This window comes from Sciurus vulgaris (assembly GCF_902686455.1).
Source record: "Sciurus vulgaris genome assembly, chromosome: 3".
NCBI lineage: Eukaryota > Metazoa > Chordata > Mammalia > Rodentia > Sciuridae > Sciurus > Sciurus vulgaris.
In genome coordinates this window covers 19753790-19781249 of record NC_136463.1, presented here as the reverse complement: position 1 = coordinate 19781249, position 27460 = coordinate 19753790, and the positions used below count along the sequence as shown (strand labels likewise).

Sequence of the window (27460 nt, the reverse complement as noted above, 5' to 3'; positions counted from 1 at the left end):
GACAAGGTCTCATTAAGTTGCTGAGGCTGGACTTGAACTTGGTATCCTCCTGCCTCAGTCTCTTACTACCACACCCATTTATCCTCTCTTGTAATCTTGAACTTTTTTGTACTCTTAACAAAGACTACAATCAATACAGTTGTCTCTCAGTGTCCTGGGGAATTGATTCCAAAATCCACAGATGGTCAAGTCCCTTATATAAAATAGCCCAGTATTTGGTATAACCTACATGTATCCTGTAGTATGCTTTAAGTCATCTCGATCATTTATAATACCTAATACAATGTAAATGCTGTGTATTTATTATACTCTATTTTTTAGGGAAAAAGGACAAGGAAAAATTTGTATGTGTTCAGTATGGATGCAAATTCTTTTTAATTATTTTTTTCTCTGCAGCTGCTCGAATCAAGGCTGGTTAGTTCGGTGGATGTAAAAAACTACAGACACACACAGCTGCTTGTATTTTAATATTCCTGAATCTTTCCTCCAATATTATAGGATCCCCAAACCCTTTAAATCCCATCATTCCCTCCTACCTTGCAGGATATTATCTTTAGGTCTTTCTTTCTTTTAACAATCTGGATGTCATTGTTAATATATATTAATATTGTTTATTGTTTATATTAATATTAACAATATTAATATATATTATTAATATATTAATATTGTTGATATATTAATATTGTTATTGTTGTATATTATATATAATAATGTTGATATATTAATATTAATATTTTTTTTTTGTACAGGAAATTGAACCCAGGGGCACTTAACCACTGAGCCACATCCCCAGCCCTTTTCTATACTAAGGTACAGGTGGCATGTAATAAATTGTAGATGTTTAGAGTATACTATCTGATAACTTCAATGTAGATGAATGTATCTGTGAAAGTCTCCACAATCAAAATAATGAACGTATCCATCACCCCAAAGGTTTTTCTTTTGCCCTTTTTTAATACTGCCCCTCCCCCACTCTCACGCCCATTCATTGGTTGACGGAAATTTAGATTGTTTTCAGTTTGTGCTACTACAAACAGAACTGCTATGAACTTTCTTGTTCAGTTTTTTTCTACTGGCACTTCTCTCAGGTAAAGACCTAGGAGTAGGTCTAGGTCAGGGCTAAGGGTGATAGAGTGCTTGCCTTGCATGAATGAGGCCCTGGGTTCCATCCCCAGCAAAACACTTAAAAAATCTAGGACATATGGTAGGTATATGCTCATGTTTTCCAAGGTGGCTGTAACATTTTACATTTCCACCAACCATGTGAAAGAATTTCAGTTCCACTGGGTATGATGGTGCACACCTGTAATCCTAGCATCTCTGGAGGTTCAGGCAGGAGGATTGCCAATTCAAAGCCAGCCTCAGTAACTCAGTGAGATCTGTCTCAAAATAAAAACTAAAAAGGCCTAGGGATGTGGCTCAGTGTTTATGCATCTCTGGGTTCAATCCAAGTACCAAAAAAAAAAAAAGAGAGAGAGAGAATTTCAGTTCTTACACATCCTAACACCTGCCACAGTTGATCTTTTTGACCATCTAACAGGTATAGAAATGGTACCAAGATTGTAGTTTTAATTTGTATTTCCCCGATGACTAACTGGTCTTCAGCATCTCTATGTGCTTATCTGCCACCCACATATCTTCTTTGTTAAAATTTATGTTAAAATCTTATACCTGTTTTTATTGAGTTTTGAGAGTTCTTTAAATAGTCTGGAAGCAAGTCCTTTATCAAATACATGATTTGTGAAAATCTCCAGGTATGTGGCTTGTCTTTTCACTCTTTTACCAATGTTTTTCATGGGGCCAAAGTTTTAAATTTTGATGGTGTTCAGTTTGTTTCATTTTCTTCTACAATCATGTTTTTGGTATTGAATTGAAGAAATCTTGACCTAACCCAAAGCCACATAGATTTTCTCCTGTTTTTTTTTTTTTTTTTTTTTCTACAAGTTTAATAGTTTCATGGTTTACCTTAGGCCTATGATTGACCTTGAGTTAATTTGCATATACATGCAAGATGTAGATTTCCCCTCCTCCTCCTCCTCCCCCTTCTCCTCCAGTGCCCACAGTCAAACCTGGGCCTCACGCATGCCAAGTACCCCTCTTTTCTTTTGTTTGAAAATGGTGTTCCAGCACCATTTGTTGAAAAAGTGACCTGGCCTTCCTCTACTCGGTTGGCAGTGCACTTCTTTGAAATCATCAGACATATTTGCGTGGGTCTACTTCTAGACTCTTCTGCTCTCCTCTGTCAGTCTGTTTATTTCTCTTTATGCCAATGCTACACTGTCTTGGTTACTGTAATATGGTTGGTTGTAATATCTCGGGTACTTGTAATATGGCCTGATAAAACATAGAAATATAAAACATAGAAATCTCTGTGTAATTGAAACTGTGAGCCGGTCTTGGTGGCGCATACCCATAATCCCAGCAGCTCGGGAGGCTGAAGTGGGAGGATCACAAGTTCAAAGCCAGTCTCAGCAAGAGTGAGGCACTGAGCAACTCAGTGAGACCCTGTCTCTAAATAAAAGAGGGCTGGGGATGTGCCCCTGAGTTCAATTCCCAGTACCAAAAAAAAAAAAAAGTTTTTTAAATATAAAAAAAAAAAAAAGAAAGAAAGAACCTAAGCAATTTAGTAATTGTCTCAAAAAAAAGAAAAAGAAAAAAAAAAAAAAAAGGACTGGCCATGTGGCTCAGTGGTAGAGCACCCCTGGGTTCAATCCCTGGTACCACTACCCCCCCAAAAATTAAACTGCGATAGTGGCAATTAGAACAAGACAAATAGACCTTTGGAATAAGCTGAATTGTGCTCCTTGCACAGTCTGCACCTGTCTCTCCCAGAGGTCTGTAGTCACCACCAGAACCAGCCCTGAGGGAGGTAAGTTGGAGTCTGGGACTCCAGGGTGAACTGTATACTACTGGTGCCATCGGCCACCTAGAGAGCCTGCCTCTCTTGAAGCGCTAACTCTGGGGGTAACAAAGTATATCATGCCCTCCTTTATGCTCCCCTTTTGCCCCATGTTCTTGCCCCCAAAGTGCCTTCTTTACCAAGCACCCCTCCTCCAAAAGCTCAATCCCACTCCATCTCTGAGAGGTAGCATAGGGGACAGTCCCAGACTGGGAGTCAGGAGAGCTAGGGTCTTCTTCCAGCTCTGCTAATAACTTTCCATGTGACAATGGACAAAATTCTTCACCTCTCTTTAGATTCCCAACAATAATATGATAAGAATGCATTCTGCCATACTGACCACATGCTACTATTCCAGGAGGATTAGTAAAATAAAGGATTTTTCAAAAAGCAAAAATAAACTGGTAAAATTGCCTTGAGAAATTCAACTATCTTTAGGAAAATACTTTCATGCCAACTGGAAAATATGAAAATTCCCCCCACACAAGGGGTCGGCACAAATGGACTAAAAGCATCAGCAAACTTGTTACACATTTGAATCACTTGGGACCTTTTAAAACTAACCATTTTCCAGGCTCCACTCAGCCCCTGCAGAGAGATTGGCAGGATCCTATTTCCATTTCCTGAGCACATGAAAAGACTACATTTCCCAGCCTCCCTTTGGATAGCCTGGAGACATGTGACTAGGTTCTGGCCAATGAGTGTGGGCAAATAGGGCTAACCCATAATAGCCATAAGAGGTCTTCTACACTCTCTTCCTCTTCAATGACACCCATGAACTATGAAATCACTCATGAAAGATGATGGTTTCACAAGATGGAGAGAGGTTAGATCCTCTGGTCATTATGTGCTGTGAGCAATGATGTGATGTGGTTCTTCAGTGGTTAGCCATTCCTGAACTTCTGGTCTAATTGTTCTGGAGTGGGGCCCTTGGAATTGTTTATATTTTATCACCCACCTCCCAGGTGATTCTAATGTGCAGCCAGAGTTGAGAAATAATGGATTAGGACAGAAATGCAAGTGTAGAGTTGCTAAGTAAAGAAATATTGAGCTGGACACAGTGGCACACACCTGTAATCCAGGTACTCAGGGGGTTTGAGGCCAGCCTTGGAAACATAATGAAACTGTCTCAAAATAAAAATTTAAAGAAGAACTGGGAATGTAGGTCAGTGGTAAAGTGTCCCTAGTTCAATCCCCAGTGCCATAGGGAAGGGAGAGAAAAAGAAAGAAATTGAGTGTCCAGGGACAGCTTAGGAGACAAGGTCACCCAGGAATGAGAGAAGAAATGGAGAAGGCCCAGCAACATGGCGGTAGGCAGGGGACTCAAAGAGAAAGAGTTGACTAGGAAGACTCCTTTGTGCTGGGAAGGGCCAGGACACTTCAGAATAGGGGTGTTTAATAATGCTAAACTATCATCAGAGCTGAGGTGGGTGTTCTAAGGCCCATGGCTACCCCTAGCTCACCAGATAAGTTCACCCTGTACTTGTTCTTGTGTGTATGGTGCTTTGGAGAAATCCAAGGAAAGGGGCTGGATCCACATTTTGCCACCACAGAGAGAAAGAAGCAAAGGCCCCTCTGGAAAATCTCCATGGTGATCAGAAGAGAGGCATGCCAGAGTCCTCTAAAGAACTCCAGGTGAAAAGAAAACTGACCCTCCACCCCCAGCCCTGATGGATTGCCATGCACACAACACAAACCTATGGTGGCACCTGAGTGACATTTCAGTCACCTATGGCCCCTGTGTTCAGTGCCTGGGACAAATCCTAGTATTACCACTGGGAGTCCATGGCACCTTTATGGAAGATGAACCAGAGGGGTAGAGGGGCCTGCTGAAGGGCACACAGGTTCTGAGTATAGCCACATGGATAGCCACGGAGTCCCTGAGTCCTTTGGCCCCCTGAATGCTCACAGACTCCTAGGCACAAGCATTTAGAAGGAATGGAGAGGGACAGGAATCCTGTCTGCTCCCAGCCCTCCCATCCACCCAACCCCAACCAAAGACTAACAGCCCAGAAGCATTTACTTTCACATTTAATCAAAGGAAAAAACAACAACAACAAAAAAAAAAAAAAAAAACACCGGAGAGAAAAATTGGAGAATTAGATGGTTGAGGAAGGGGACAGAGGAAGGGCAACTGGGCTGGGACTGAGTGTGGGGGGCAGGGTCTATATTCTCTTCAGGTCTCCCAAATATGAGTCTGCAACGGGAGAAGGGAGGACAGAGTCACAGAGCTAACCTGGTGGCACATACGCCTGTTCCAACCCAGCCCTGGCCTTGTGCCAGATGAACAAAGGATGCTCCCAGCCTCTGCTCCCACCTGCCCAGAGTCCTGAACAGGCATGGGCAAGGGAGGCAGGAGGCTTCGGAGGAGGGGCCCAGCCCTGCCTCTTGGGCATGCGTGGGAGACACACAGGAAGGGGCCAGGGGCCAGCTCTCTGGCATGGTCTTTCAGTGAGGGGCTCCAGAGGCAGCAGCTGCCACAGCATGTCCTTCCCTGCCTCCCTCCTAGATCCCCCAGTGGAGGTGAGAACTGGCAAATAACTCTAGGGCCTCAAGTCCTTAGGAAAATACCCCGTTGTCCTCCCACTCCCAGTCACCTTAGGCTGAGGGTGAGGGTGTTTGTTGCAAGGGAGTCTGGGTCAAGGATGAAAAGGACACGGGACGAAAAGGGGAAAGAGTAAAAGATGACTGCATAGTGTATGCAGAGCGATGCGAATGAGATGCGAGAGCCTTGACCTCATTTGTGTGTCCTATGCAAATGCAAATGAGATTCCTAATATAATAAATATATTTCTAACATTTGTAATAAATATTCTGTTTATTCTCCCTCCCCTTCCCTAGGAAATGGGCACACAGTGGTTCAGGGCCAGCTTCGGCTGACACTGCAGCAAAGACCGACTAGACACTCAGAAGAACCGGGAGGCACGGTACGGGGGTCCTGGGGCGTCCCCTGTGAGGACAGGCTGGCCTCAGGGAAGGAGCGGGTGAGATGCCTGGGAATATCTAGGGCAGGAGTCTTTTCATAACAGGTATTCTATTTTACAAAATTGCCCTCCCTAAGGACAGGAGGGTGGCATTTAGGACAGAGGGACAATAGGAGAGTGGAGGAGGACATCTGGGGAGGACCACGGCTCTGGAGTCTGGGATAAGGGTCTCATAAGAAATGAGGGCAGATGGGGAAAGCCCCCATAAAGAGGCTCCAAAGAATAACCTCTCCAAAAGAAACAACCCTTTGCCTCCCCTCCCCCAAACCAAGCCTCACACACACACACACACACACCAGGGCCAGAGACAGGCCAGCCACCGCAGCATGTGGAATGACAGGCTGCACAGACCACGGTGGGAAGGACGGCCAGGAGCTGCTAGAGCCACACATCCTTTGCCAAGCCTGTGCTCACAGTCCCTACTCAGTCCCCCAACCCAGGCAAGCCTGATGCAAGTGGGCCACCTGGACCCAGCCAGAAAGAAGACTGAAATGGGAAGAGGTCACGGACAGGCATCGCAATGTGTCCAGTCCTTCACCAACCCCTCCCCTGCAATCTGGGCTGCGCCTGTGGCCCCTGCCAGCCTCGCACTTCAGAGAACAGGGCTGACCTCTCAGGAGCACATTGGAGAAGTCTGTGGAGAGGCTTCGGCAGTGAAAAGCTGTGGATGAGGGACAAAAAGGGCAGCGTCCACTCCTGGGATCCTGCCCCCTTCTAGGGGAGCTGAGAGATGTGTGGCCCAGCGGTGACAACTGGCTCACACTTTGGTTCCTTCAGCCTTCAAGATGGCCCTGACTGACACCACTGCCCAGGCCTGCCTGGCTGCCAGTAACTCCCCTGGCCACACTGGGAACAGCCCAAGGCCTGCTCCTAGGACTAGGGGTGGGAAGTGGGAGAAGACCAAGAATAGGAGAGGTGTGACCAGTCCAGAGGAGCAAAGGTGCCCTGGGAGGGGTGACAGGGGCAAGGTACTTACTGACCACTTGGTCCCAAAACAGCTATTCTCTTCTCTAGACTAAGCACTATGAAGGTGACTCTGACCCACTCTTGGGCACGGCTTGACCCTTAGAGAGGGATATCTGGTGGCCAATGGACATTGGGAGTGAGCAGCACCTGGGCACAGAGGTGCCCCATGAACACCCACCTCCCTGGCAGTGCACGCCTCTGTGCCAAAGCCAGACTTAGAGCCCCCTGGGAGCTGTTATCTGGGGAAAGCCAGAGACCAAGGATGGGAGCTGAGGGTTAGGGCTGGGGGTCACGGGTGGGGAAGGGATGGTTTTAGGTCCTGGGTCACCACCCAGAGGGAACGAGGTCCAGATGAAGAGGTTCAGTACACCCAGCTGACAGGCACCCACTGGGGCTCCGTCCGCAGCTTCTCCATGGCAGCCTGGAGCTCACGGAAGGTCCTCTCCAGGTTGCTGTTGACCAGGCTGAGGTCAAAGTAGTGGCCATATCCCCGCTGGATGCGGCTGCTCTCCTCCACTGTCCGTCTCAAGTCTGCCTCCTGCCAGGCACAGGGGGTCAGTGCCCACAACTCACACCCGTCATCAGGGGGTCTACAGCCTGCCTCCTCCCCAAAGCCCAACCATACTGGAAAGGATTCCATGGCCAGGGAGGCAGGAGCCCCTTCCTGAACACCCCCAGAAGCTCGGATGCGAGGAAGGAAGGAAGGAAGGAAGGAAGGAAGGAAGGAAGGAAGGAAGGAAGGAAGGAAGGAAGGAAGGAGGGAGGGAGGGAGGGAGGGAATTAGCTCCAGTGCCAAGAACTGTACTCAACACTTTGCCATCCACATAATCTTTGCGGCACCTTTGCCAGGTAGCAAAGATTAATAATCTCCTGTTTAAAACAGAAAGCTGAGATACATGACTAGCGGGGTCTGCCTGCCTCCCATGCCAACGCTCTCCCGAGACTGACCAGGTCCCCTTACCCATGTGGTATGAGAAAGGGTACCAGGGCACACCTGGACACACTTGGTACCTGGGCAACCCCTAACCTAGATCTAGAAGCTGGGCAGGGATGGGATGGGGACTTGACGACTGACTTAAGTAAGGGGAGGCCAGCTCTATCTCAGCTGCTCCACTCAGCCACACTTGCTACCAGGGAAGAGGTGCCCAGAGCTCCCCCAGGAAGCCATCAGCAGGAGGGAGCCCAACTGGGACAGCCTCTCCAGTGACCAGCAGTGCAGACCTGAGAGCTGCAGTAGCAAGTATTTCCAGCAGAGGGAGCCCTGAGCTCAGAGTTCCGCAACCCTACCACTCCTGGAAGCTGGGGTGTCCTGGAGTCTGCTGTGCGAGACACGGGAGCCTCTGCTCCAGGCGCTCCTGCTCTCTCATGCTAACTCATCCCTCCAGCCACCTTCCACCTCTGGCTTCCTCCCTCCCTCCCACCTTCCCCAGCTGTAAGCATCCCCAAACCCACTGAACCCACCTGGCCCACCTCTGCCCCACAGATCTTCCACTGGCCCTCTGAAAATTCCTTTGGCCCCCACTCTGTCCCTGAAGAGTGGACCCAGCAGTGGGCCTGGAATCGGAAGCTCCCTTGCCCCAGGCTAGCTGTGTCCCTGGCTCACTGAGATGGCACTCCTCTCAGACCTTCTTTTCCGTATACAAACAAGCATCACAAGTCCCACCTCCCTGACAACAGGTGGCCATCTCTCCCCTTCCCCAGTGCCTCCTCCCTCTCTTCATCAGCTTGAGCCCATCCCCACCGCCCTGGGAAGCCTTCAGACCCCTCCCGCCTCACCACAGAGTCCCTCACCGTGAGCTGCTTGGTGGACACCCCACTCTCCAATGCGGCCCGGTTCATGGCCCGCAGGGTCTCAAAGTCAGGAGCCTCGATGAATACTACATAAGGGACAAACTCAGCTGTCCTCAGCACCTTCACCGCCTGCAGAAGAAGAGAGTGGGGAGAAAATCCTCACACATGTCCTGGGGTGACTGGGGGTGGCACCTGAGAGTGGGCAAGAAAGGAGGTCATGGAGGTCTGTCAGCAGGCTGGGAAGGAGCAGGCCGGCGGTACCTGGGGGTTGACGTCCAGCACGCACACTTTGCCGGCGGCGACCACCCCCTGAATGGAGTCGATCCGGGTGCCATACAGGTTGCCCTCATACTCTCCGTGTTCCAGGTAACGCCCCGCGCGGATGTCGGCTTCCATTTCCCCACGGGACACAAAGCTGTAGCCCTGGCCTTCCCGCTCTGAGTCCTTAGGCCTCCGGGACGTGTCTAGGTGGGGAGGAAGCTGAATGGGCACAGGCAGGCCACACCGCCTCAGACACGCATGCACACCGTCTACCCCTCACCACCACTGCACGTGCTCACGCGTGCACACACACATGCATACACACATACTCACATACACTCTCACAAATTCACACACATACATACACACATACATACACTCACAAATTCACACACCACTCACACACACGTACACACACACTCTCTCACAAATTCACACACACTCACACACACACATATACACATTCACACACACACAAATACACTCACACTCTCACACACATACTCACATACACTCACAAGTTCACACACACTACACACATATACACACACACACACACTCATTCAAACTGTCACAAATTCACACACACACACTACACACATACACATACTACACACACACATGCATACTCACATACACTCAAAAATTCACACTCACACACTCTCACATACACACACATACACACTACACACGTACACTCACACTCTCACAAATTCACACACACACTCACACACACTTTCACATACATGCACACACTCACAAATTCACACACACACACCCTCACATACACACACACACAAACACACACGTGCTAGGAGGACCTTCAGAGAGCAACTGGCCCAACTAGTGCTCACAGTTGGAGCCCAGAAAGGGCAATGTGCAACACAAAGACACACAGCAAGAGCCAAACAGACCTGCAGCCTGTACTTTCCTTCTTGCCTCTGGGAGCCTGCAGTTTCAACACCCCGCCTCCACACTGGTTATGTGATAGCAAACCCTACCTGCCACAGGCCACACACAGCTCAGAGCCCTGTTTCACCGTGCTGGACACTCGCTTTTTTTTTTTTTTTTCCAGTTTCTAGCAAGTGAAACAGTTGGTAGGACATCTCTCAGTTCTCCCGAACTGCACTCTCCTCATCCACCCACAGAGGGCGTGCACTCCACAGCTCACACCCAGAGGTACCACCTGTCCTGGTGCCTGTGAACGTTGGTCCCCAGTGGGTCCTCCTGGGCAGCCCCTGCTCCCTGACCTTCACCCAGAAGGACCCAGGTCCTACTCACAGGGCACTGTGGTGCCATAGCGATCTGGGTCCCACATGATGAGCTTGTTCTTCAGGCTGCGCCTGCCCACACCCTGGGCCCCAATCAGCACGAGGGTTTTCCGGCGGAATGGGGGCATGCGGGCCACCTCCTCATAAATAAGCAGCTCATGGCGGTCAAACTCTGGACAGAGGGAGATGGCACTGCTCAACGGGCTGCACCGTGGGGCAGGCAGGGACAGAGCTCTCAGGTCAAGGACGAGAGAGCTTGGGACCAGGGAAGAAAAGGGGAACCAGGCAAGGCCTAGGGACAGGTGGGCAGCACCTGAGCCAGAACATATTCACAGGTCACTGGTGAGGGAGGGAGGGGCTGTGTCATGTTCCAGGAGGACAGAGAGGGGGGGCCCTAATACCCACCTGCATTCTTGGTGGTCAAATACATCATTCGCTTCTTTTTCTTTCCTGAAAGGCTGCCGCACAGGGTCCCTGGCCACAGAGAGATGGGTGATAAGGCAGGCCTTTCCCAGATTGGGTTCTGGGGTAGGGGTGGGGCTCCTACCTGAGGTGGGTGTCAGCTCCAGATCCCGTTTGACAAACGCTTTCCGCTTCTCCTCCAGCAGCTGGCTGGGGATAAGTCCAGCACTGCCCCCTTCCACGTGGCAGGCCTGAAATGGATGTGAGCAACCACCTGTCTGAGCGAGAGGACCCCTCTCCGTGCCCTCACCTCCCCCCGACACACCATACCTGGAGATACTGCAGGAGCGCCCGGGGCTCACCTGCCACCAGTTGGCGTCATCCTGGTTGACGATCTGAAGCAAATCCCCGGCACTGAAGCGAAGGCCTGCCTCCTTGCAGGGGATGAGGCTGTCCCGGGCCGGATCATAGTCGAAGTGGCATTTCACAAATACCTGGGCTCGGGAAATTGGTGAAGGGTCAAGGGAAGGAGCACGGGAGGGCTCTGCCAGATGTGTAGAGGACACGGTCCACCCCCTCCCTTTACAAAAACCCAAGAGAAGCTCCCCAGAGAAGTGATGCCTCCAGGCCTGCCCAGCTGTTCTTCCAGTCCAAACCTCTCCTCACATCTACAACTGAGACTCAGATTAAGGAATGGGGAAATGGCGTGGGCCTGGGTGGGTCTTCAGTCTGAGGAGGCAGGACCACTGACCAGGAGAGAAGACCCTGGCAACTAACCCTGCATCTGCTAGGAGAGGGCTCTGGCTAACAGAGCTAGAACGCCAACAGGGGACCTGGGCAGAGCAGCCAGACCTCCATGATCTACCAACTAGGAGGCAGCTGTCCAGGACATGTGACAACCCACCTTGCCCGCTCACGCGCACACAAATGCATGCAAAGAGCGCTGCACTGGACACAGGTGCTCACTGTACACTCAGGTACCCCAAGCTGTTGATGCACACAAGTCTGTTGCACATGTGTGTGAATGCCTAAGCATAAGGTCAGCAAACGCACACATGACTTCATGCACACGCACAACACGAGGCTCTATGTGGCTGTGGACAACTACCCCTGGCATACAGGTCCCACTATTTTGCCTCAAAACTGACTGGAAAGGAGAAACTTTGTCCTTAAGAACTGGGGGTAGGGGATCCCTTGGAAAAGACCCAGCCATCCCTTGGGTCTTTGGCTGGTTGGCATGTTAGGCGGATGGGCCCACCTGGCGGGGTAGATGGGGCTCCTGGTAACTGGGCAGAATCTTGAGGATGACGCTGCCGCTGGCGCTACGCAGGAGCTCCTGCAGTGCACGGGGGTCACTGCCCACTGGCTGCCCGTTCACCTCCTTGATTATGTCACCCACATGCAGCAGGCCTTGTTGAGCCACCATACCCCCGTGCAGGATGCGAGCGATCACCAACTCGCCGCCTTCCACACGGAATGTCACACCCTGCGGGACAAAGGGCGTGCATGATGAGGCTCCCTTGCTCTAAGTCACAATCTTCAGCTGGGTCTCCTAATAGGCCTTCCCTTCCTGTCTCCACCCAACCACCCCCTTCCGCCTCTACTATCCTTCTGCTCCAGTTCTTCACTTATCTAAGGCACGAAGGCCAGATAAGAGCACAGCCGGGAGAGGGGCCTACGCACCGGGTCTGTGCTCTCCTGATCTACAAGGCCCCTCCCTGGGCAAAGCTAAGCCCACCCTCCTCTTCAGCCCTCACCTCACCTTTCTTGTCTCCACTGGTTATTCTGAATCCCTGCCCTACCACCCTTACCTACACTGGGACCCTGTCCTGTCACCCTTACCAGATGCTCTCCAGCAGTCTTGCGAATGCCCACCATGCGCACTGCGTCTGGAGGTACAGGCTGGTTGCTGAATGTGGGGTCCAAACCAGGGCTGGGAGGTGGTGTCTCATAGGTCTTTGAAGCCACTGAGTCGTGTGTCTCCAGGAGGGACTGGGGATGTGATGGGAAGAGGAAGAACGATGGGGCCATGCCCTGTGGCCCCTTCCCATCCCAGTTCCAACTTCCTGCCAGTCACTTTCCCAGGGACATAGCCCACTGGACACACCCCTCTAGTCCACCACTAGCCCCAGCAGCCTGGAACCTGGAAGTGGGGCTCCTGAAGGATGCGGGCCAGCTCCGCGGCTGTGCTGCTCTGCTCCGCCAGCTGTGCCAGGTCCCGCAGGATTTCCTGAACCAGCTCCAGGTTGTTGTCCCTCACAGCTTCCAGCTTTGTCTCCTCCAACCTTTCGTGGGCCTGGGGGTGGGGACAAAAACAGGTGAGATCAACTGCTTCTGCAGGAGCCCTGGGATGCCAAGCAGCAGCCCCATTCCTACCCCGGGTTCCTGGCTCCAGTCTCTTCCCAGCTACTAGTCCCAGTCCTGGCTTTCGCCCACCCACTGCCTGCCTGAGACCAGCTCAGCTCCAGGCGCACAGCTCGGCACAGCACACTCGCTCCGGCATAAGCGCACACCCTGCTTTCTTCTTTATCCCTGCAAATGACGATGGAGGCTCAACTTAGGGAACGGAGAATCTGAAGGACACACTTTCATTTCCATTCCCTTGCCACAGAGGGTCATCAAAAATCATCAGATTGTCCTCTGCTCCCAAGAGCCTACAGGTATGAGTTTGAGGACTTCTTCCGCCCAGCATCATGGTTGGGTGAGACCTTGGGGGCCCTGTAGCCCTAGATGAGGAAGATGCAGATGGAGATTAACATTCCCAAGTCCCCAGGACTTGAATTTGGGTGCTCCTAGTGAGGGAGGGGACAAGAAATCAGTACATGGTGCCAGGAGAGGGCCTTGCACCTGCTTGCTGCTCTATTCACTCTGGGCTCCATGACAAGGTGCTATGAAAAGAGAATAGGAAACCTTCCCCCGTGACCAGCCAGTGCGAGGAGTTGTGTTGAGGGGATTAGGGGCAAAGTAGGCCCATTTGTGACATACATATGAAGACTACTTTTCTGATTCATTTGTCACTTCACCTCAAAGCACTTCAGCACGCAACTCTCAAAACAAAAACATTCACGAAGCCATTTTTCACACCTAAGAAATTCCATCATTGAAACATTGATAGAACATTATCTAATAGACAGTCCATAGTCAATATTCACTGTTGTCCCCAAAATATCCCTTATGGTTTCATTTTTTCTGATCCAGGATCCAATCAAGGATCATGTGTTAAATATGAGCGTCCCATCTTTCTATTCTCCTTTAATTAATTAATTAATTTATTTATTATGGTATCAGGGATTGAATCCAGGGTCACTTAACCGCTGAGCCACATCCCCAGTCCTTTTTTTTTTTTTTAATGTTTAATTTCGAGACAGGGTCTCACTAAGTCCTTAGGACCTCACTGAGTTACTAAGGTTGGTCTTGAACTTGCAATTCTCCTGCCTCAGACTCCCGAGTTTCTGGGATTATAGACATGTACCACCATGCCCAGCTCTCCTTGAATCTAGAACAAATTCCAATAATTTTTGAACTTTCACAACATTTTTAAAGAGTCTGGACCAGTAGTTTGTAGACTGTGCCACAAGTAGAGTTCTTCTGATTGTTTCCTCCTGATTCAAGTTAAGCTAGTCATTTTGGCAAGAGTTCCACATAGGTGACCTTGTCTCTCACATACTTGGAAACCAACAATCCTTCACCAGGGGATTAAGCCATCATTTAAGACCCTTTCCTGACTCAATGATTCCACTAGCAGTTGTGAAATTGTGATCACCTATCTCCATCACCCTTCCACATTTATTAACTGGCATTCTATTCTAAGAAAGAGCTTTTCCTCCCTCCCCCTCCCCGCCTCTTCCTCCCTCTCTCTGAGTTACTGTATGTTCTTTTACTCGGTGTGTTCATTACTAGTCCATTACTGCCACATCTTCCCTGGCTCAATTCATCCCAAATTTGTCCAGGGGGAGCCCCAGTCACACCTGTGTCCTACGGACCTGTGTCCATCAGTCAGTCCTTGAGTACCTTCTTCCCTTCTAGCTCAGGTTCACCTTATACTTTCCCTGTCCCAGGTCTGGAATCAACAGTTTCTCCAAGGTACACTGACAGGAAATGGAATTTAGAAAGAAGTACACACTGCTTCCGGGACGCCATTTCTTTGGCAGACATTAGCCGATACTGATTGCTACAATTAAAGTCAAACTCTACAGGATTTTCCTCATCTTCCCCTCCCCCGCTTCCATTTGCATTTCCTTTCTCCTTCAGTGAGAACTTACTTCAATAATATCAATCCACTTACTTATTTGTTCTGTCCTTCAAAATTCAAGAAAGTTTCAGAATTGCCTATCATAACTCTACCAAGTAAAAATCAAGATTTACCTGCAGTTTTCTTTGTCCTCAGAATACCCACATCTAAAAAAACTTACACTAGGGCTGGGGATACAGCTCAGTTGGTAGAGTGCTTGCCTCGCAGGCACAAGGCCCTGGGTTCAATCCCCAGCACCAAAAAAAAAAAAACAAAAAACTTACAGTAAGGGAAATGTTCTCTATCCCTGCTGTCCACATGTGGCTAGTGAACATGAACATTTGAAATGTGGCGGCTATAACTGAGGAACTAAAATTTTTATTTAGGCCTGTTAGTTTATTTAAGTATTATCTTCGTTCATTTTTGCTTCTATAACTAAAAATGCCTAAGGCTGAGTAATTTCTGAATGATAGAAATTTATTTCTTACAGTTCTGGAGACTAGGAAGTTCAAGGTCAAGGTGCTGGAATTCAGTATCTGGTGAGGGAATTCCCAAATGTACTCACATGGCAGAAGGTGGAAGGCCAAAAGGGACCTAGATAATTTTCCTCCAACCCTTTTATGAGGGCCACACCCTTGTGACTCAACCACCTCCTAATGACCTTGCCTCCTAATACCATTGCACTGAGGATAAAATTTCAACAAGAATTTTGGAGGGGACACAAACATTGAAAACTTAGCAAGCATTTTAAGTATTTTAATAGTTGCACATGGCTAGTGGCTACTCAATTAAATAGTACTACGGCCTTAGAATACATCCCATCTACTGTGTATAGTCAGAACACGGTGGGCAAAAGTTACTTAATTCAGGCTGGGGAGATAGTTCACTTGGTAGAGTGCTTGCCTTGCAAGCACAAGGCCCTGGGTTCAATCCCCAGCACAGCAAAAAAAAAAAAAAAAAAAAGGTTACTTAATTCCTTTTCCTTTTTCTGTTTGATTAGCACAATTTAATAGATGGATAGGTGCACTTGTGGCACTTAATTTCAGGGTTTTCTTTTTTCATTCTTTTTTATTTCATCTTATTTTCTAAACATGTACAGCATATACAGGGTTCAAATGTCAAATCCATATAAAAAGTAAACTCAAAGAAGTTGCAATTCCATCCACGTCCCCTTGGTCCCATTCACACTCAAACTCTAGAGGTAATCATTTTCATTTCTTTATTGTTTATTCTGTTTCTTTTTTTTTTTTTTCTTACATAAAAGGTAGAACACTATATACTTTCCTTGATATCATGAGACTTTGGCTGATTGGTTTGTTTTGACTTAAATTGTTGTCTGGTGTTTTATTTAACAATATGAGCTAGAAATTATGCCACAGGACTACATGGGAGGCTTCCTCTATTATTATTATTATTATTATTATTATTATTATTATTATTTTGATCCTGGGGATTTACCACTGAGCCACGTCCCCCTTTTTTTATTTTTTATTTTGAGGTAAAGTCTCACTAAGTTGATTAGGGCCTCAGTAAGTTACTGAGGCTGATCTCAAACTTGCAATCCTCCTGCCTCAGCTTCCCAAATTGTTGGGATTATAGGCATGTGCCACCATGCCCAGCTTATTATTATTATTTTCAATTACTCCTTTTGACTCTGTTATACAACTGGAATCCTACAATTTATTCAACTAGTATCCATGGGTATTTAGGTTGCTCCTAATATTTTGTGATTGTAATTAATGCTGTGGATGTAACAATGGCATGGTGCTCTATACCTATGAAGATCTTCCATGTAAATTACTAGAAATCTTCCTGGGTCAAGCAGTAAATACATATGCAAGTTTTCTTAGATACTAACAAATTCTCCTCCGATTTTCCCTTCTACCAGCATTGTTTGGGAGATTTTCCTGAAGTTCACCACCAGTGCTGATCAAACCTTTGAATGCCTGCCAATCACATGGATGAGAAATGATTTCTCAGTGGGGCTTAATTTGCATTTTGCTTGTTATGAGGGAAACCAAGCATCTCTTCATATGTTTAAGGACCATCTGTGTATCTTTTTTCTGTGAACTGTCTGTTCATGTCTTTTGCCAATTTTTCTATTTGGATTTTTCTTTTTCTCATTTTAAAATGTTCTCTCTATATTGAGAAGATTAGCCCTTTATTTGTGATATCTTTTGCAAATCATTTCCCCTAGCTTCTCGTTTGTCATTTAACTCTGTTTATGGTATTTTGGCCATGTTAAAAAAAATGTTTTATGTGGTTAAATTTATGAACCTTTCAAGCATCTGAATTGTGAGGTCTAGTTTTTAAAGGTGGGGGCTGCTTTCCTTATACACAGATCTGTTTTCTTCCAGGACACATACTTTCACATTTAGACACCTGATCCACTTGGAGTTTATTCTGATGTACGGTGTGAGGTATAGATCTAATTTAATAGCTTTCAAAATGACATGTGCCAAAACCATTTATTAAAAATCCATAAGAAAACTACTGTTTAGTGTTTTAGATGTGATAATGATAGTGTGAATTTTAAAAAAGAACTCTTACTTTTGATACAGATACTGAAATACTTATAGATAAAATCATAATATATCTGAGATTTGCTTCAAAATAACTCAGGAGAGAGGGAAGTGGGTGGGGGTATGGATGAAATGAGATGGTCCATGAGTTGTTAACTACTGCAATGGGGTAATGAATGATGCGGCTCAGGACACATTTTTGAAATTTACCATAATTTTTTTTAAGTTCATGAAATAGGGAGTTTTCTCTGGTTTTTTTTGTTGTTTTGTTTTGTTTTTTTGAGACAGGCTCTTGCCACATTGCCCAGTTGGGTCTGGAACTCCTGGGCTCCAGTGATCTTTCTGTCTCAGCTTCCCCAGCAGCTGGAACTCCAGGTGTGCATCATTAGGCCCATCTCACCATAGGGACAGTTTAATAACACCTCACAGCACTTCCATGGGGATTCAGTGGGACAGACGCAATGCTTGGCATATAGCAGGTACTCAATAAAGGCTAGATCCTTTCTGCCTTCTCTTTCCCAAGCAGGCCAGGAGAACACAGCCCAGATGGCCCAACAGTAACCTAAACCATCTTCTGCCTGGCTGAGCAGAGTGCTCCTGCTGGGGAGAAACAGATAACTGAAGGAACAAAGGACTAGTGCCTGGGACAGGAGCAAGCATCAAAGCATTGCTCTTCCCCAGGGCCCTGTGTAATCTATATTCATTGAGCACAGCACAGCCCAAGAAACCCCTGAGTGACAGAGGGAAGCTTCCCAGGTTCTTCATCACCACTGTACCCAGGACAATGCTGGAAATCTGAGGGCCCAAGAACTAAGTTTGGAGAACGAACAAAGACAGTCCTCAGGTACCAATGATCTCACCATGGCAACCCTATCAAGGCTCTTTGGTTAATGGAAGCCAGCTCTGGCCCAGGTATCATTAGAGCATTAGAGAGGTCGCCCATTTTGGCTTTAGCACCTTCTGTTCCATAGATGGAGGGAGGACAAGTTTCCAGAGGAGATTAACTTGAAGCAACAAGAAGGAAGCCAGGTACCTCCTAAATTGCTTATCCTCCATCTTTGACTTAATGACTGCCTCTTCCCCACCTGCTCCATCACTCCTCCTATGGTTATTCCTGGGCCTCTTACCCATAGACATAAAAGTGTAGCTCTCCAAGATCAACCTTCACAGCCCAGAGGAAACTTTAAACATTGAATCATACAGCTGGGAGTGGTAGCACATGCCTGTAATCCCAGCAACTTGGGAGACTGAGGCAGAAGGATCACAAGTTTGAGGCCAGCCTCAGCAACTTAGCAAGGCCCTAAGCAACTTAGTAAGACCTTAAAAAGGGGGGTGGGTGTTGTTCAGTGGTAAAGCACCCCTGGGATCAATCCTCAGCACCAAAAAGCAAAAACACTGAATATACAAATACAAACCAAACCTTGAGCAGGCTGATCTAAACAGCTGGTCAACCAGCCACTGAAAACACCCAACAGGTATCACAATTTTAGGGAATTTGGAAACTCAGAATTGGATTAATCACAATATTGGGTTTGTGATATGTTCTCCTCACTGGCTTATATGATCCCTTGGTAGGTACTTGGCATTAATTTAGATATCTTTACTGACATAACAAGGATCTAAGAACCCAAAAGCAAGACTCTTGTCAATATCCTGCATCTAACCACACCACCCCCTCCAGAAACCACCATCTTCAGTGGTTCATCACTGCCAGGCTTCCTGTTTAAGTTTTACTCTATCTGTATGTATTCTACCTATTCCTGAAACAAATATAGCTTTTAGCTATTTTTACCTTTAAAAAAAGGGAATTATGCTATACACATAAAATCCTGGGAGGCCTGATTTTTTTTCACTTTTTACTGAGTGAAAAATTATTTCACCTGTTGCTTTTTTACTCAGGAAAATTTTGCTAAGATGTCCTTCATTCATATAAGTGATCCATGCACACACTGCAGTTAGTAGATGCAACATACGCCAAAACCAGGAGGGTGGTTTGAATTCCTATGGTCACCAAGTGTTTCATTCTCTGAAAATCCCCCGCAGCAAAGCAAGTAGTTAGTGGCAGAGGCAGCGCCTGCACTCAGCTCTGCCAGCTCCTGATCCAGAGCTCTCCGCAGGCTGCAACGGAAGAAGCTCTACACACACTTTTCTTTGCAAAGCTGTTCCCTCTGCCCTCTCGCTCCAACCCCTCTGATCTTGGCAGAAGACAGGGAACTCTTACTTGAAACCCTGACTCATAATAAAATGATTCAAAAACTGAATGAAGTTCCAGAGAGCGGTGTGCCAGAAAGTGAAGGAACTCTTCCATCTGGGTTTGACAAAGGTGACTAGCTTTGGCTTAGCAAATGTGATAACAGGAAGAAGCTTGGCAGGTGCTTGTGCGGTGGGACTTATCTTCCCTTGCTGCGGAGGCCACCACATGAAGAAGCAGGGGTCACCCTCTTAAAAGAGCAAGGCCCAGCCAGATGCTGCAGCCTTCTCCGCTGAGACATGGGACGTGTGGGTGAGGATGCCCTCAACCACCCAGCGCTCGCCGAGCAAGCCCAAAGCAGAACAGCCGCACGATCAGACCCCCAAATCATGAGCACTAAATCATGGTCATGACCCCCTGTCAGTCCCTTTCTTGGTGACCTCCCAAGATTCATTCTCCTAAAGTCCTGGCTTGCTCTGCCAGTTCTTCCACCCCAGCCTCAGGACTGAGGCCTTTCTGAGGAATTTCAGTTCCATGGCTAAGACCACAGCATAACAACTTTTTTTTGGTACTGGGGATTGAACCCAGAAACTTTACCACTGAACTACATCCTCAGCCCTTTTTTATTTTTTTATTTTGAGACAGGATCTCTTTAAGTTGCTTAGGGCCTCCCTGAGACTGGCCTCAAAACTTGTGATCCTCCTGCCTCAGCCTCCCAAGTCGCTGGGATTACAGGCACATGCCACTGCACTGGGATACAATATAACAACTATTGACAGTTTAAAAAGTACTTCCAAGGGATGTGGCTCAGTGGTAGATCACTTGGCTAGCATGTGCAAGACCGTGGGTTCAGTCTCCAGCACAACAACAACAACAACAAAAGCACTTCCAAATCTTTGATCTCCACCAGCTCCACCATGAGTCTGAGAGATAAGCACAATTCTCTCTGCTTCTCTGAGGAAATAACCAAGGCTCAGAGAGGTTGACAGACATATAAAGTTACACAGCCAGTCAGTGAGACTTTGGATTCCAAACTCCATGCTCTTTCTTCGTTGTCTCAAATGGATTAGTTCATACACTGCTTTCCTATGACTCTTCACTGGCGGGAGTCTCCACAGATAACAACTTTCCTAGATTTCTGAATGTCACCTGCCTTGGGTTCCTCACCTTGGCATTACCTGCTATTGGAATACCTGCTGCTAGATCCATGTCAGTCCTCCCAGATGCTTCCACCTGCTGTCTGTAGCCAATCCACTGGATTTATGATCTTCCTGCCAGACTTGACTTTCTTTCAGAACCTTTAACTTTCTGGTTCTGTCCCCTGGGTTACAGATGTTAAGGTTCAAACAGTCACATATGCAGCAATTCAAATGCCAGTGTCCACCCTGGAGAAACTCACACATGTGCAGAAACAGATGGACTCTGTTGTGCTGTCCTTATTACAGGAAAAATCAGTAACAACTAGCTGCCTTCTTAGCAGTGGAGCCAGTAAATAAACTGAGTCTATTACTAAATTAGAATATCACCTGACAGTTAAAATTAATCTACCTATATCTATAATTATGGCAATAACTATATTACTGTATGAACTAGAAATCTCAAACAACAGGCAGATTACGTTATTATCCATTTATGTAAAGTTTAAAGACACAAATAAACAAGGGCATATTGTTTGTGGCTAAACACATATGTAGGCAAGAAGAGCAAACGGTCGGAAATGACATCATCCAATCTCTAGCTGGTGTTTACCCTAAGGGAGGGGAAGCAATGGAAATGAGGGAAAGGGAGGTGTTGACTGTATCATACTTTTTACTTCTTAAAAAGAAAGAGCAGCCAGGTGTGCTGGCACACACCTGTATTCCCAGCGATTTGGGAGATTGAGGACAGGAGGATAGCAAGTTTGAATCCAGTCTTGGCAACTCAGAGAGACATTTTCACAAATAAAAAAGGGCTGGGAATGTAGCTCAATGGTTAGAGTGCCCGTGGGTTCATTCCCCAGTAGAAAGAAAGAGAAAAAGAGAGCATGCCAAAGTGTCCATGGCCAGTATTAACATCTTGAAGATCGGTGCCTAGGAGGTTGCTATGTTCTTTTCTTTACTCATTGAACATATTCAGTGAGCACCCCTCTCTGCACCAGGCACTGTTTTAGGCTCTGGGTGAACAAAACAAATATTCCTTCCCTGTGGAGCTTACATTCTTAATATTTGAAATGTGCATAATCCTTTTGCTTTTATTTTTGATAAATGCATAAAAACTCCTGGATCACTAAATGAAAAGGCAACCTGTCTTCCTCCCGCTCCTGTTTCCTCCAGTTGGTCCAGTTTTCTGACTTCTTTCATTTGCTCTAACAACCTCCCAGGACCTTCAAACACTCCATAGATGGTAATGTGACCAGGTGTGTCACACCCTCCAGCAGGACTTGGTCCTCTTCCAGCCACAGCAGCCGGACAGAAACCTTACCTCTGCCCGGTAGAAAACTCTCTACCGAGCTGTACTGCCTTCTCCCGGCATCACTGTCTTTGCTGACTTCCTGTCTTCCCTGTCACCATTCACTGAAGACCCTGGTGACTGCCTAAGTCTTCCCATGCTACACTCCTAGAGAAATCCAGTGCTTGGGTCTGATTTCCTACCCATCTAAGCTGGCTACAGGCATCCTCCATGTACCCTGCCTTCTCCTTGGGACAGAAAGCACCGCCTCCCCTCCCATGCCTGCTCCCTCGGCTGAAGGCAGCACTGGCCTCTTCCCTGGGGTTAGAACCAGTGCCTTGCTAGCCCCACCCCACCTTCCAACACCAAGTTCCACTGGTTTCCATGGAGCTCTGTCACCTTAGTTCCACGTGTTTCTCAATATCCCCAACTTGAACTACCTCATGGACCCTAACTGGTCTCTGCCACTCCAGATGTGACCCTGTACATGGCTGCCAAATGAATGCTCCTATACACCCCTGTGCTGCCATCACCCCCCTGCTTAAAGCACACAAAGCCTCCTTGATGCTGTGTCCCTGGCATAGTCCCTAGTGCCCTGCACAACCTGCCACCATCTCCACGCTCACTTCCTTTGTCTCTGCCTGAGGTTCCAGCCACACACCAGCACTCAGTCCCCGGCACACTTCCAACTTCCTCTCACCCCTGTTTCTGCTCAAGCTTTTTCTGGGACCCAGGATGCCTACTCCTCCTCCTCATTCTCCACACTTGACCAAGGGGCCTTTCCTCCAGGAAGCATCTGCAGCCCCTGTCTCCCAGACTCCCTTAGGCACCTATTCTCTATATGCCGCGCCCCCCCAAACCCTGTGCATCTGCCTCTAGCACAGTCATTAACAAATTATATTACAATTGTCTCTTTTAGAATCTCCCATATGATACACCTGCACAAACACCCAAAGGCAGAGAAATGGGCAAGGAGAACTGTGGAGATTAAAACCCACAAGCACACTCATGCCCCCGCAAAAAAAAAAAATCAGGCTCTCCACAAGCCAATAGTCACTGACGTTTATCCACACACTCACTGGCCAGGTGTGAGGGCAGCTCCTTTACCTGCAGCCTCAGGGTCATCACCTGAGTATAATGTTTTCCACACACCCCTTTGGGGGCCTCTTGTGCCACATGTCCCATTCACAGTACCCTTGTGCCCACTCCCTGAAGCACTATACCTTGGCCAGGGATCTGACTATGGGACTTTCCATAATGCCTCGAAGGAAGATCAGGTCCAGCTCCGCAGCCCCTGTGCATTGGGGAGAGATCTAAGTTGTCCAAGACTTCTGCTGCATGGCTGCAGGGGTTAGGGGGGGGAAGGCAGTGAGACACTCAGGTGCAGAGTAGGCACGAAGATCCGAACACACCATGACACCTCCTCCTACCCCCACTCCTACAGGAGTCAGCCACTTCCCCAACAGCCCTTCCTTTCCTTCTGCCACTGGCACCCTAAGCTTTGAATGCCTGAAGCAGAGGTCCAGGGACAGGAAGCAGTTCTCTGGCTGTTCTTTCCACCCAGGTAAGGCCAGCTGGCAGGTGGTAGGTCCTAGCAGCAGGAAGTGGACTCTGAGGTCGGAGAGAAAAAAGGAAATCAGGTTCCAGTTTCGCCCTGCACCATAGGCTCACTATAGGCTCACTCAACCTCTAGATGGGCTGAAGGCCCGGGACTCAGTCACCTGCCTTGGGCAGGGTCAGGAATAAGAGAGACATGGCTTGGAGTCTGTCCCTAAATGCAGGCCTAAAGTCAAGCAGGCAACCATTGAGGAGGCCAGGTCAATGCGGCATCCAGTCCTGGTTGCACCACTAATTCAGGGTGGCATTGCACAAATCACTGTCCTTCACTGGACTTGAGCTCTGATAGCTTATGATCTGTAATCATTGAGAAATGAACATGGACGAGAAGTCAGAGAGGAAGCCTAGAACCATTGGCAGGAGCTAGGGAAACAGGCATCCCAGAACCTGGGACAGCAATATACACCCAAGGGTAGAGGTCACACCAAGTCATCCCAGGGATGAGCACTCAGTCTGGGATGGGACATAACCAAGGACAGGAAAACAAACACCTGAAGCTGGGCCACAGCAATGGCCACCAAGATCTGAAGTGAGGGCTGCCTTCACCCACTCCTAGAGGTGGGAGCTCCAGGCTGTGACAAGTTCCAGGAGAAGGAAAGGAGAAGTGGAGTTGTGCCCAGCTGGGGGCAGAGATGGGTACAGGGTATCATTACTCTGCCACACTGCCGCCCACGCCTACATCTGCATACACCCAAGTCCTGGAGGAGAGGGGCAGATCCACTCCCTGGCACCTCTCAACGCTTGTCAGTGCTTTCCTCCTCCGGGAGGTACTGGGGGTGGCAGGAGGGTGCACCGAAACTGAAGCCAGCAAGATAGCTCAGGGACTCCTGGCTCCCGTCCCCTTCCTGCCCCTCTTGCCCAGCTCCTCCAGATTGAACATCGGAGACTACCCTCCAGACTCCTCCTGTCCAGGCCTGGGCTTGGCATCCATGAGAGACCATAAGGTTCTCCGTGGACTCAGAAGCCAGCGATCCACCTACCCTAATCATGTCACTTAAGGATGGGGACTGAGCCAGGGGTGCCCCCTGCCTAGGCCAGCTCTCGACCCCCTGAACCTTCAGGCTTCCGGGAGTCCGCTCCTAGGGCACCCCCTTTAGATGCCCCAAACCCCGCCAAGGGGCCGGGTTCCCCCCAGTCTCCCCGCTCCACCTCTCCCTACCTTCCCTCTGGAGCTCCGCTTCCTCAGAGGAACCCAGGGATATCCCCTCCAAGGAGGCCGCGCTGCCTGGGCTGCCCGCCATGGCGACCCCCGCCCGGGGCTCCCAGAGTAGCCTGTCACGCCACGGTCGCCAGCCGCCTTGCCCAGCAGCCTTCCCCGCCGGCTGCGCTGGTTGAAGGCGGGGACTGGAGGGAGCGCCTGCAGAATCAGCCAATAGCAAGGCTCTCTGCCGCCCCCGACCGTCTAGCTCATTGGCCAAAACCCGGGGCGCTGCCGAGTGGGAAGGGGCGGTGACTGGTGGGAGGAGGGAGATGGCAAGAGAGAGTCACCCTTCCGCTGGTTTGATCCCCAACATTAACTACCAGTGGAGGTGGGGAAGCGGCAGCTAAGAGAAGGTTTGGGGGATTGCGGGGTAAGTGTAATGTCCCTTCAGACTGGTGCAGTGCCCAGAGACCTTCGCCCCACAGCCCGTGGGCGGAGGGGTCTCGGTCCATGCTGTTCCTACACCCTTCTTTTCTGGAAATCCTTCTAATACACCCTATGCCACCTCCTCCCTGAGTCTCCTGACCGCTGCTCTCTGTCCCTTCTCCAGGCCCTGTTTCCTATGCCCCTTTTCAGGCCCTATGACCCCTTTAGTCAAAGGAAGCCCCCAGGAAGAACTCGGTTCTTTTTCTGGAGGTGGTGGCTAAAGGCAGATACCTCAACCCAAAACGCCCCTCACCTGCGGTCGACCAGTCCAGCCTTCCACTCTCAGGAGGGGTAACCCCGGGGGCAGGGAAGCCTCAAGCCTTTCTGAACCTGCCTCACAGGCAGCTTCCCTTCCTCCCCATCTCCCATTAGGTGGACCTCTGGGATGAGGGGTGCTGCCCAGGAGGCCAGTCGGGCATCTTGGAACTGGGGGAAGGAAAAGGCAAATGCATGTTCATGCAGCAGAAATAAGGGTGGACAGGAGGGAGGGACTTAGAAGTTACTGCAGTTCAGTGCCCCATTCCCCTAAGGCTCTGTACCCATGAAACCACCACCAGGGAGATGCTGCAGCCACCGGTCTGCCATTCCCTGAGGAGTGGCACCAGGTCGCCTTGCACCCCTGGTTGCCATGGCAGCAGGCGGGCTTACACACAGGACAGTAACCCAGGTTGAGAGAGATTTAAAGGAACAGTTCAACCTGAAAGCAGTCCCAGATCCTTGCCTTGATTCAAAGAAAGAAGGCAGTCTGGGGAAGGGGTAAGAGAGCACGGCTGCAGGTCAGGGGCAAGGTCTCTCAACTCTCAGCCCGTGTCATTGTCTGAACATCTCCCAACCCACCCCAACCCTCAGGAAAAGGGCTCCTCGCCTTACTCAAAGTAGAGGTGGGATCTCTCTGCAAGGGGAATACACTCAACACCATTATTCCCTTCCCTCCAAAATGACAAGGACCATATCGGATTGCAGGAAAGGATGGGAGTAGGGCCTTGCTAGTCTCACCCTCTGCAGACCACAAGCAGGGGTGTCCCAGGGAAGGAAGGGGCACGGGAAGCTTGACCTCTGAGGTGGGGCACAGCTGTCTCTTTGTCAGATCCATGGGAAATATAATGACCACCAGATGATAAGGGGCAGAATCCAACATTAGATTTTGAAGCAGGGGCTAAGAGAGACTGGAGTGGTGTCAGAGGGCTAGTTCTGGGAAGAGGAGCAGTTTGTCCTTCTTCCCTTGGACATGGGAAGCCAGAAGCAGCCCATAGCACAATATCCAGGGGAGCAGAGGCCTCAGGAGACCTTTGAGAAAGCAGGCTTCATACCCACACCCCCCTTTGTCCCCACCATGCCTCCATCAAGGGACCTGTAGCAGGGAAACGGAGTTGTTGGGCTGCTTCTCCCTCTACACCCCTGCTGGGCACTATTAATGGGTTTACTGGGCAGCTCCAGATTGAGAGGCCTTTAATCACAGGCTCAGGGATAGGTTTAATTAACCCCTAAGCTGCTTACAGTAGGGCCCAGGCAGACTAGAGCAGGGGGAGAGCCCAGGGGCCAGCAGACTGGATAGGAGATAGAAGCACTGAGCCCCCCCAAGGCTGCAAAAGCTAGGGAACATTGCTACTGTCCCTCCACTGCATGGAGAAGAGGCCTTCCTAGGGTTCAAGGGTATCACAGACTAGGTCCTGGCTTACTAGCAAAACTGCCTTCACATTGGGAGTTATTCTAACCAAAGTGGGAGACCTGAAACATCTTGCAAAGTGAACAGCAGGGCACAGGGCAAGAAGGAGCCACATCCAAGCAGGGGGAAATTCAGACAGCTCAGAGCAAAACCAGAGCTTGCAGCAGTTGCTAGGCACCTTCGACAGCCTCTAGCCCAGGGATCATAACCTGGTGGGCCCCTGAATGCACCCGTGAGGTGGGATCCGCGAGCCCCTGGAGTAGAATGCAAGTTTGAGACATAAAAGCACGTGTCTGTGGTGAGGGCCCATGCTGTCCTCAGATTCTTAGAGATCTGGGACCAATAAAAGTGAAGATCTTGTCCTATTGCCACATCTTAGGGAAAATAGATCCTTAAAGGAAGGTGACTGACTCAAGGCCACAAGATCAATGCCTTAACGAACAATTCAATAGCAGCAAAATAATTGTGATCGTTGCTTACAGGAACATGATCCCCCTGCCTCACATCAACTCTTCACAGAAGAGGAAAATCAGGCTCCTTCAGGTTCAGGCTCCTGGGCTCTCCCAGTTTGTGTGAGCAGCCTACTGTCTTACCCTGAAACCTCC

The 27460-nt window shown here is 48.9% G+C and overlaps 1 protein-coding gene across 1 annotated transcript; it reads right to left on the bottom strand.

Annotated features, from left to right (window-relative positions):
* Window positions 1-4964: 4964 nt before the first annotated feature.
* On the bottom strand, window positions 4965-24838 carry MPP2 (MAGUK p55 scaffold protein 2). Its single transcript, XM_079133355.1, is given in 13 exon segments — window positions 4965-7387; window positions 8641-8769; window positions 8902-9104; window positions 10183-10344; window positions 10578-10646; window positions 10720-10825; window positions 10937-11068; window positions 11833-12060; window positions 12417-12566; window positions 12718-12870; window positions 23169-23245; window positions 23248-23276; window positions 24712-24838. Coding segments are annotated over 13 exon segments (1707 nt in total). The 5' UTR covers window positions 24804-24838; the 3' UTR covers window positions 4965-7210.
* Between the last annotated feature and the right edge of the window lie 2622 nt (window positions 24839-27460).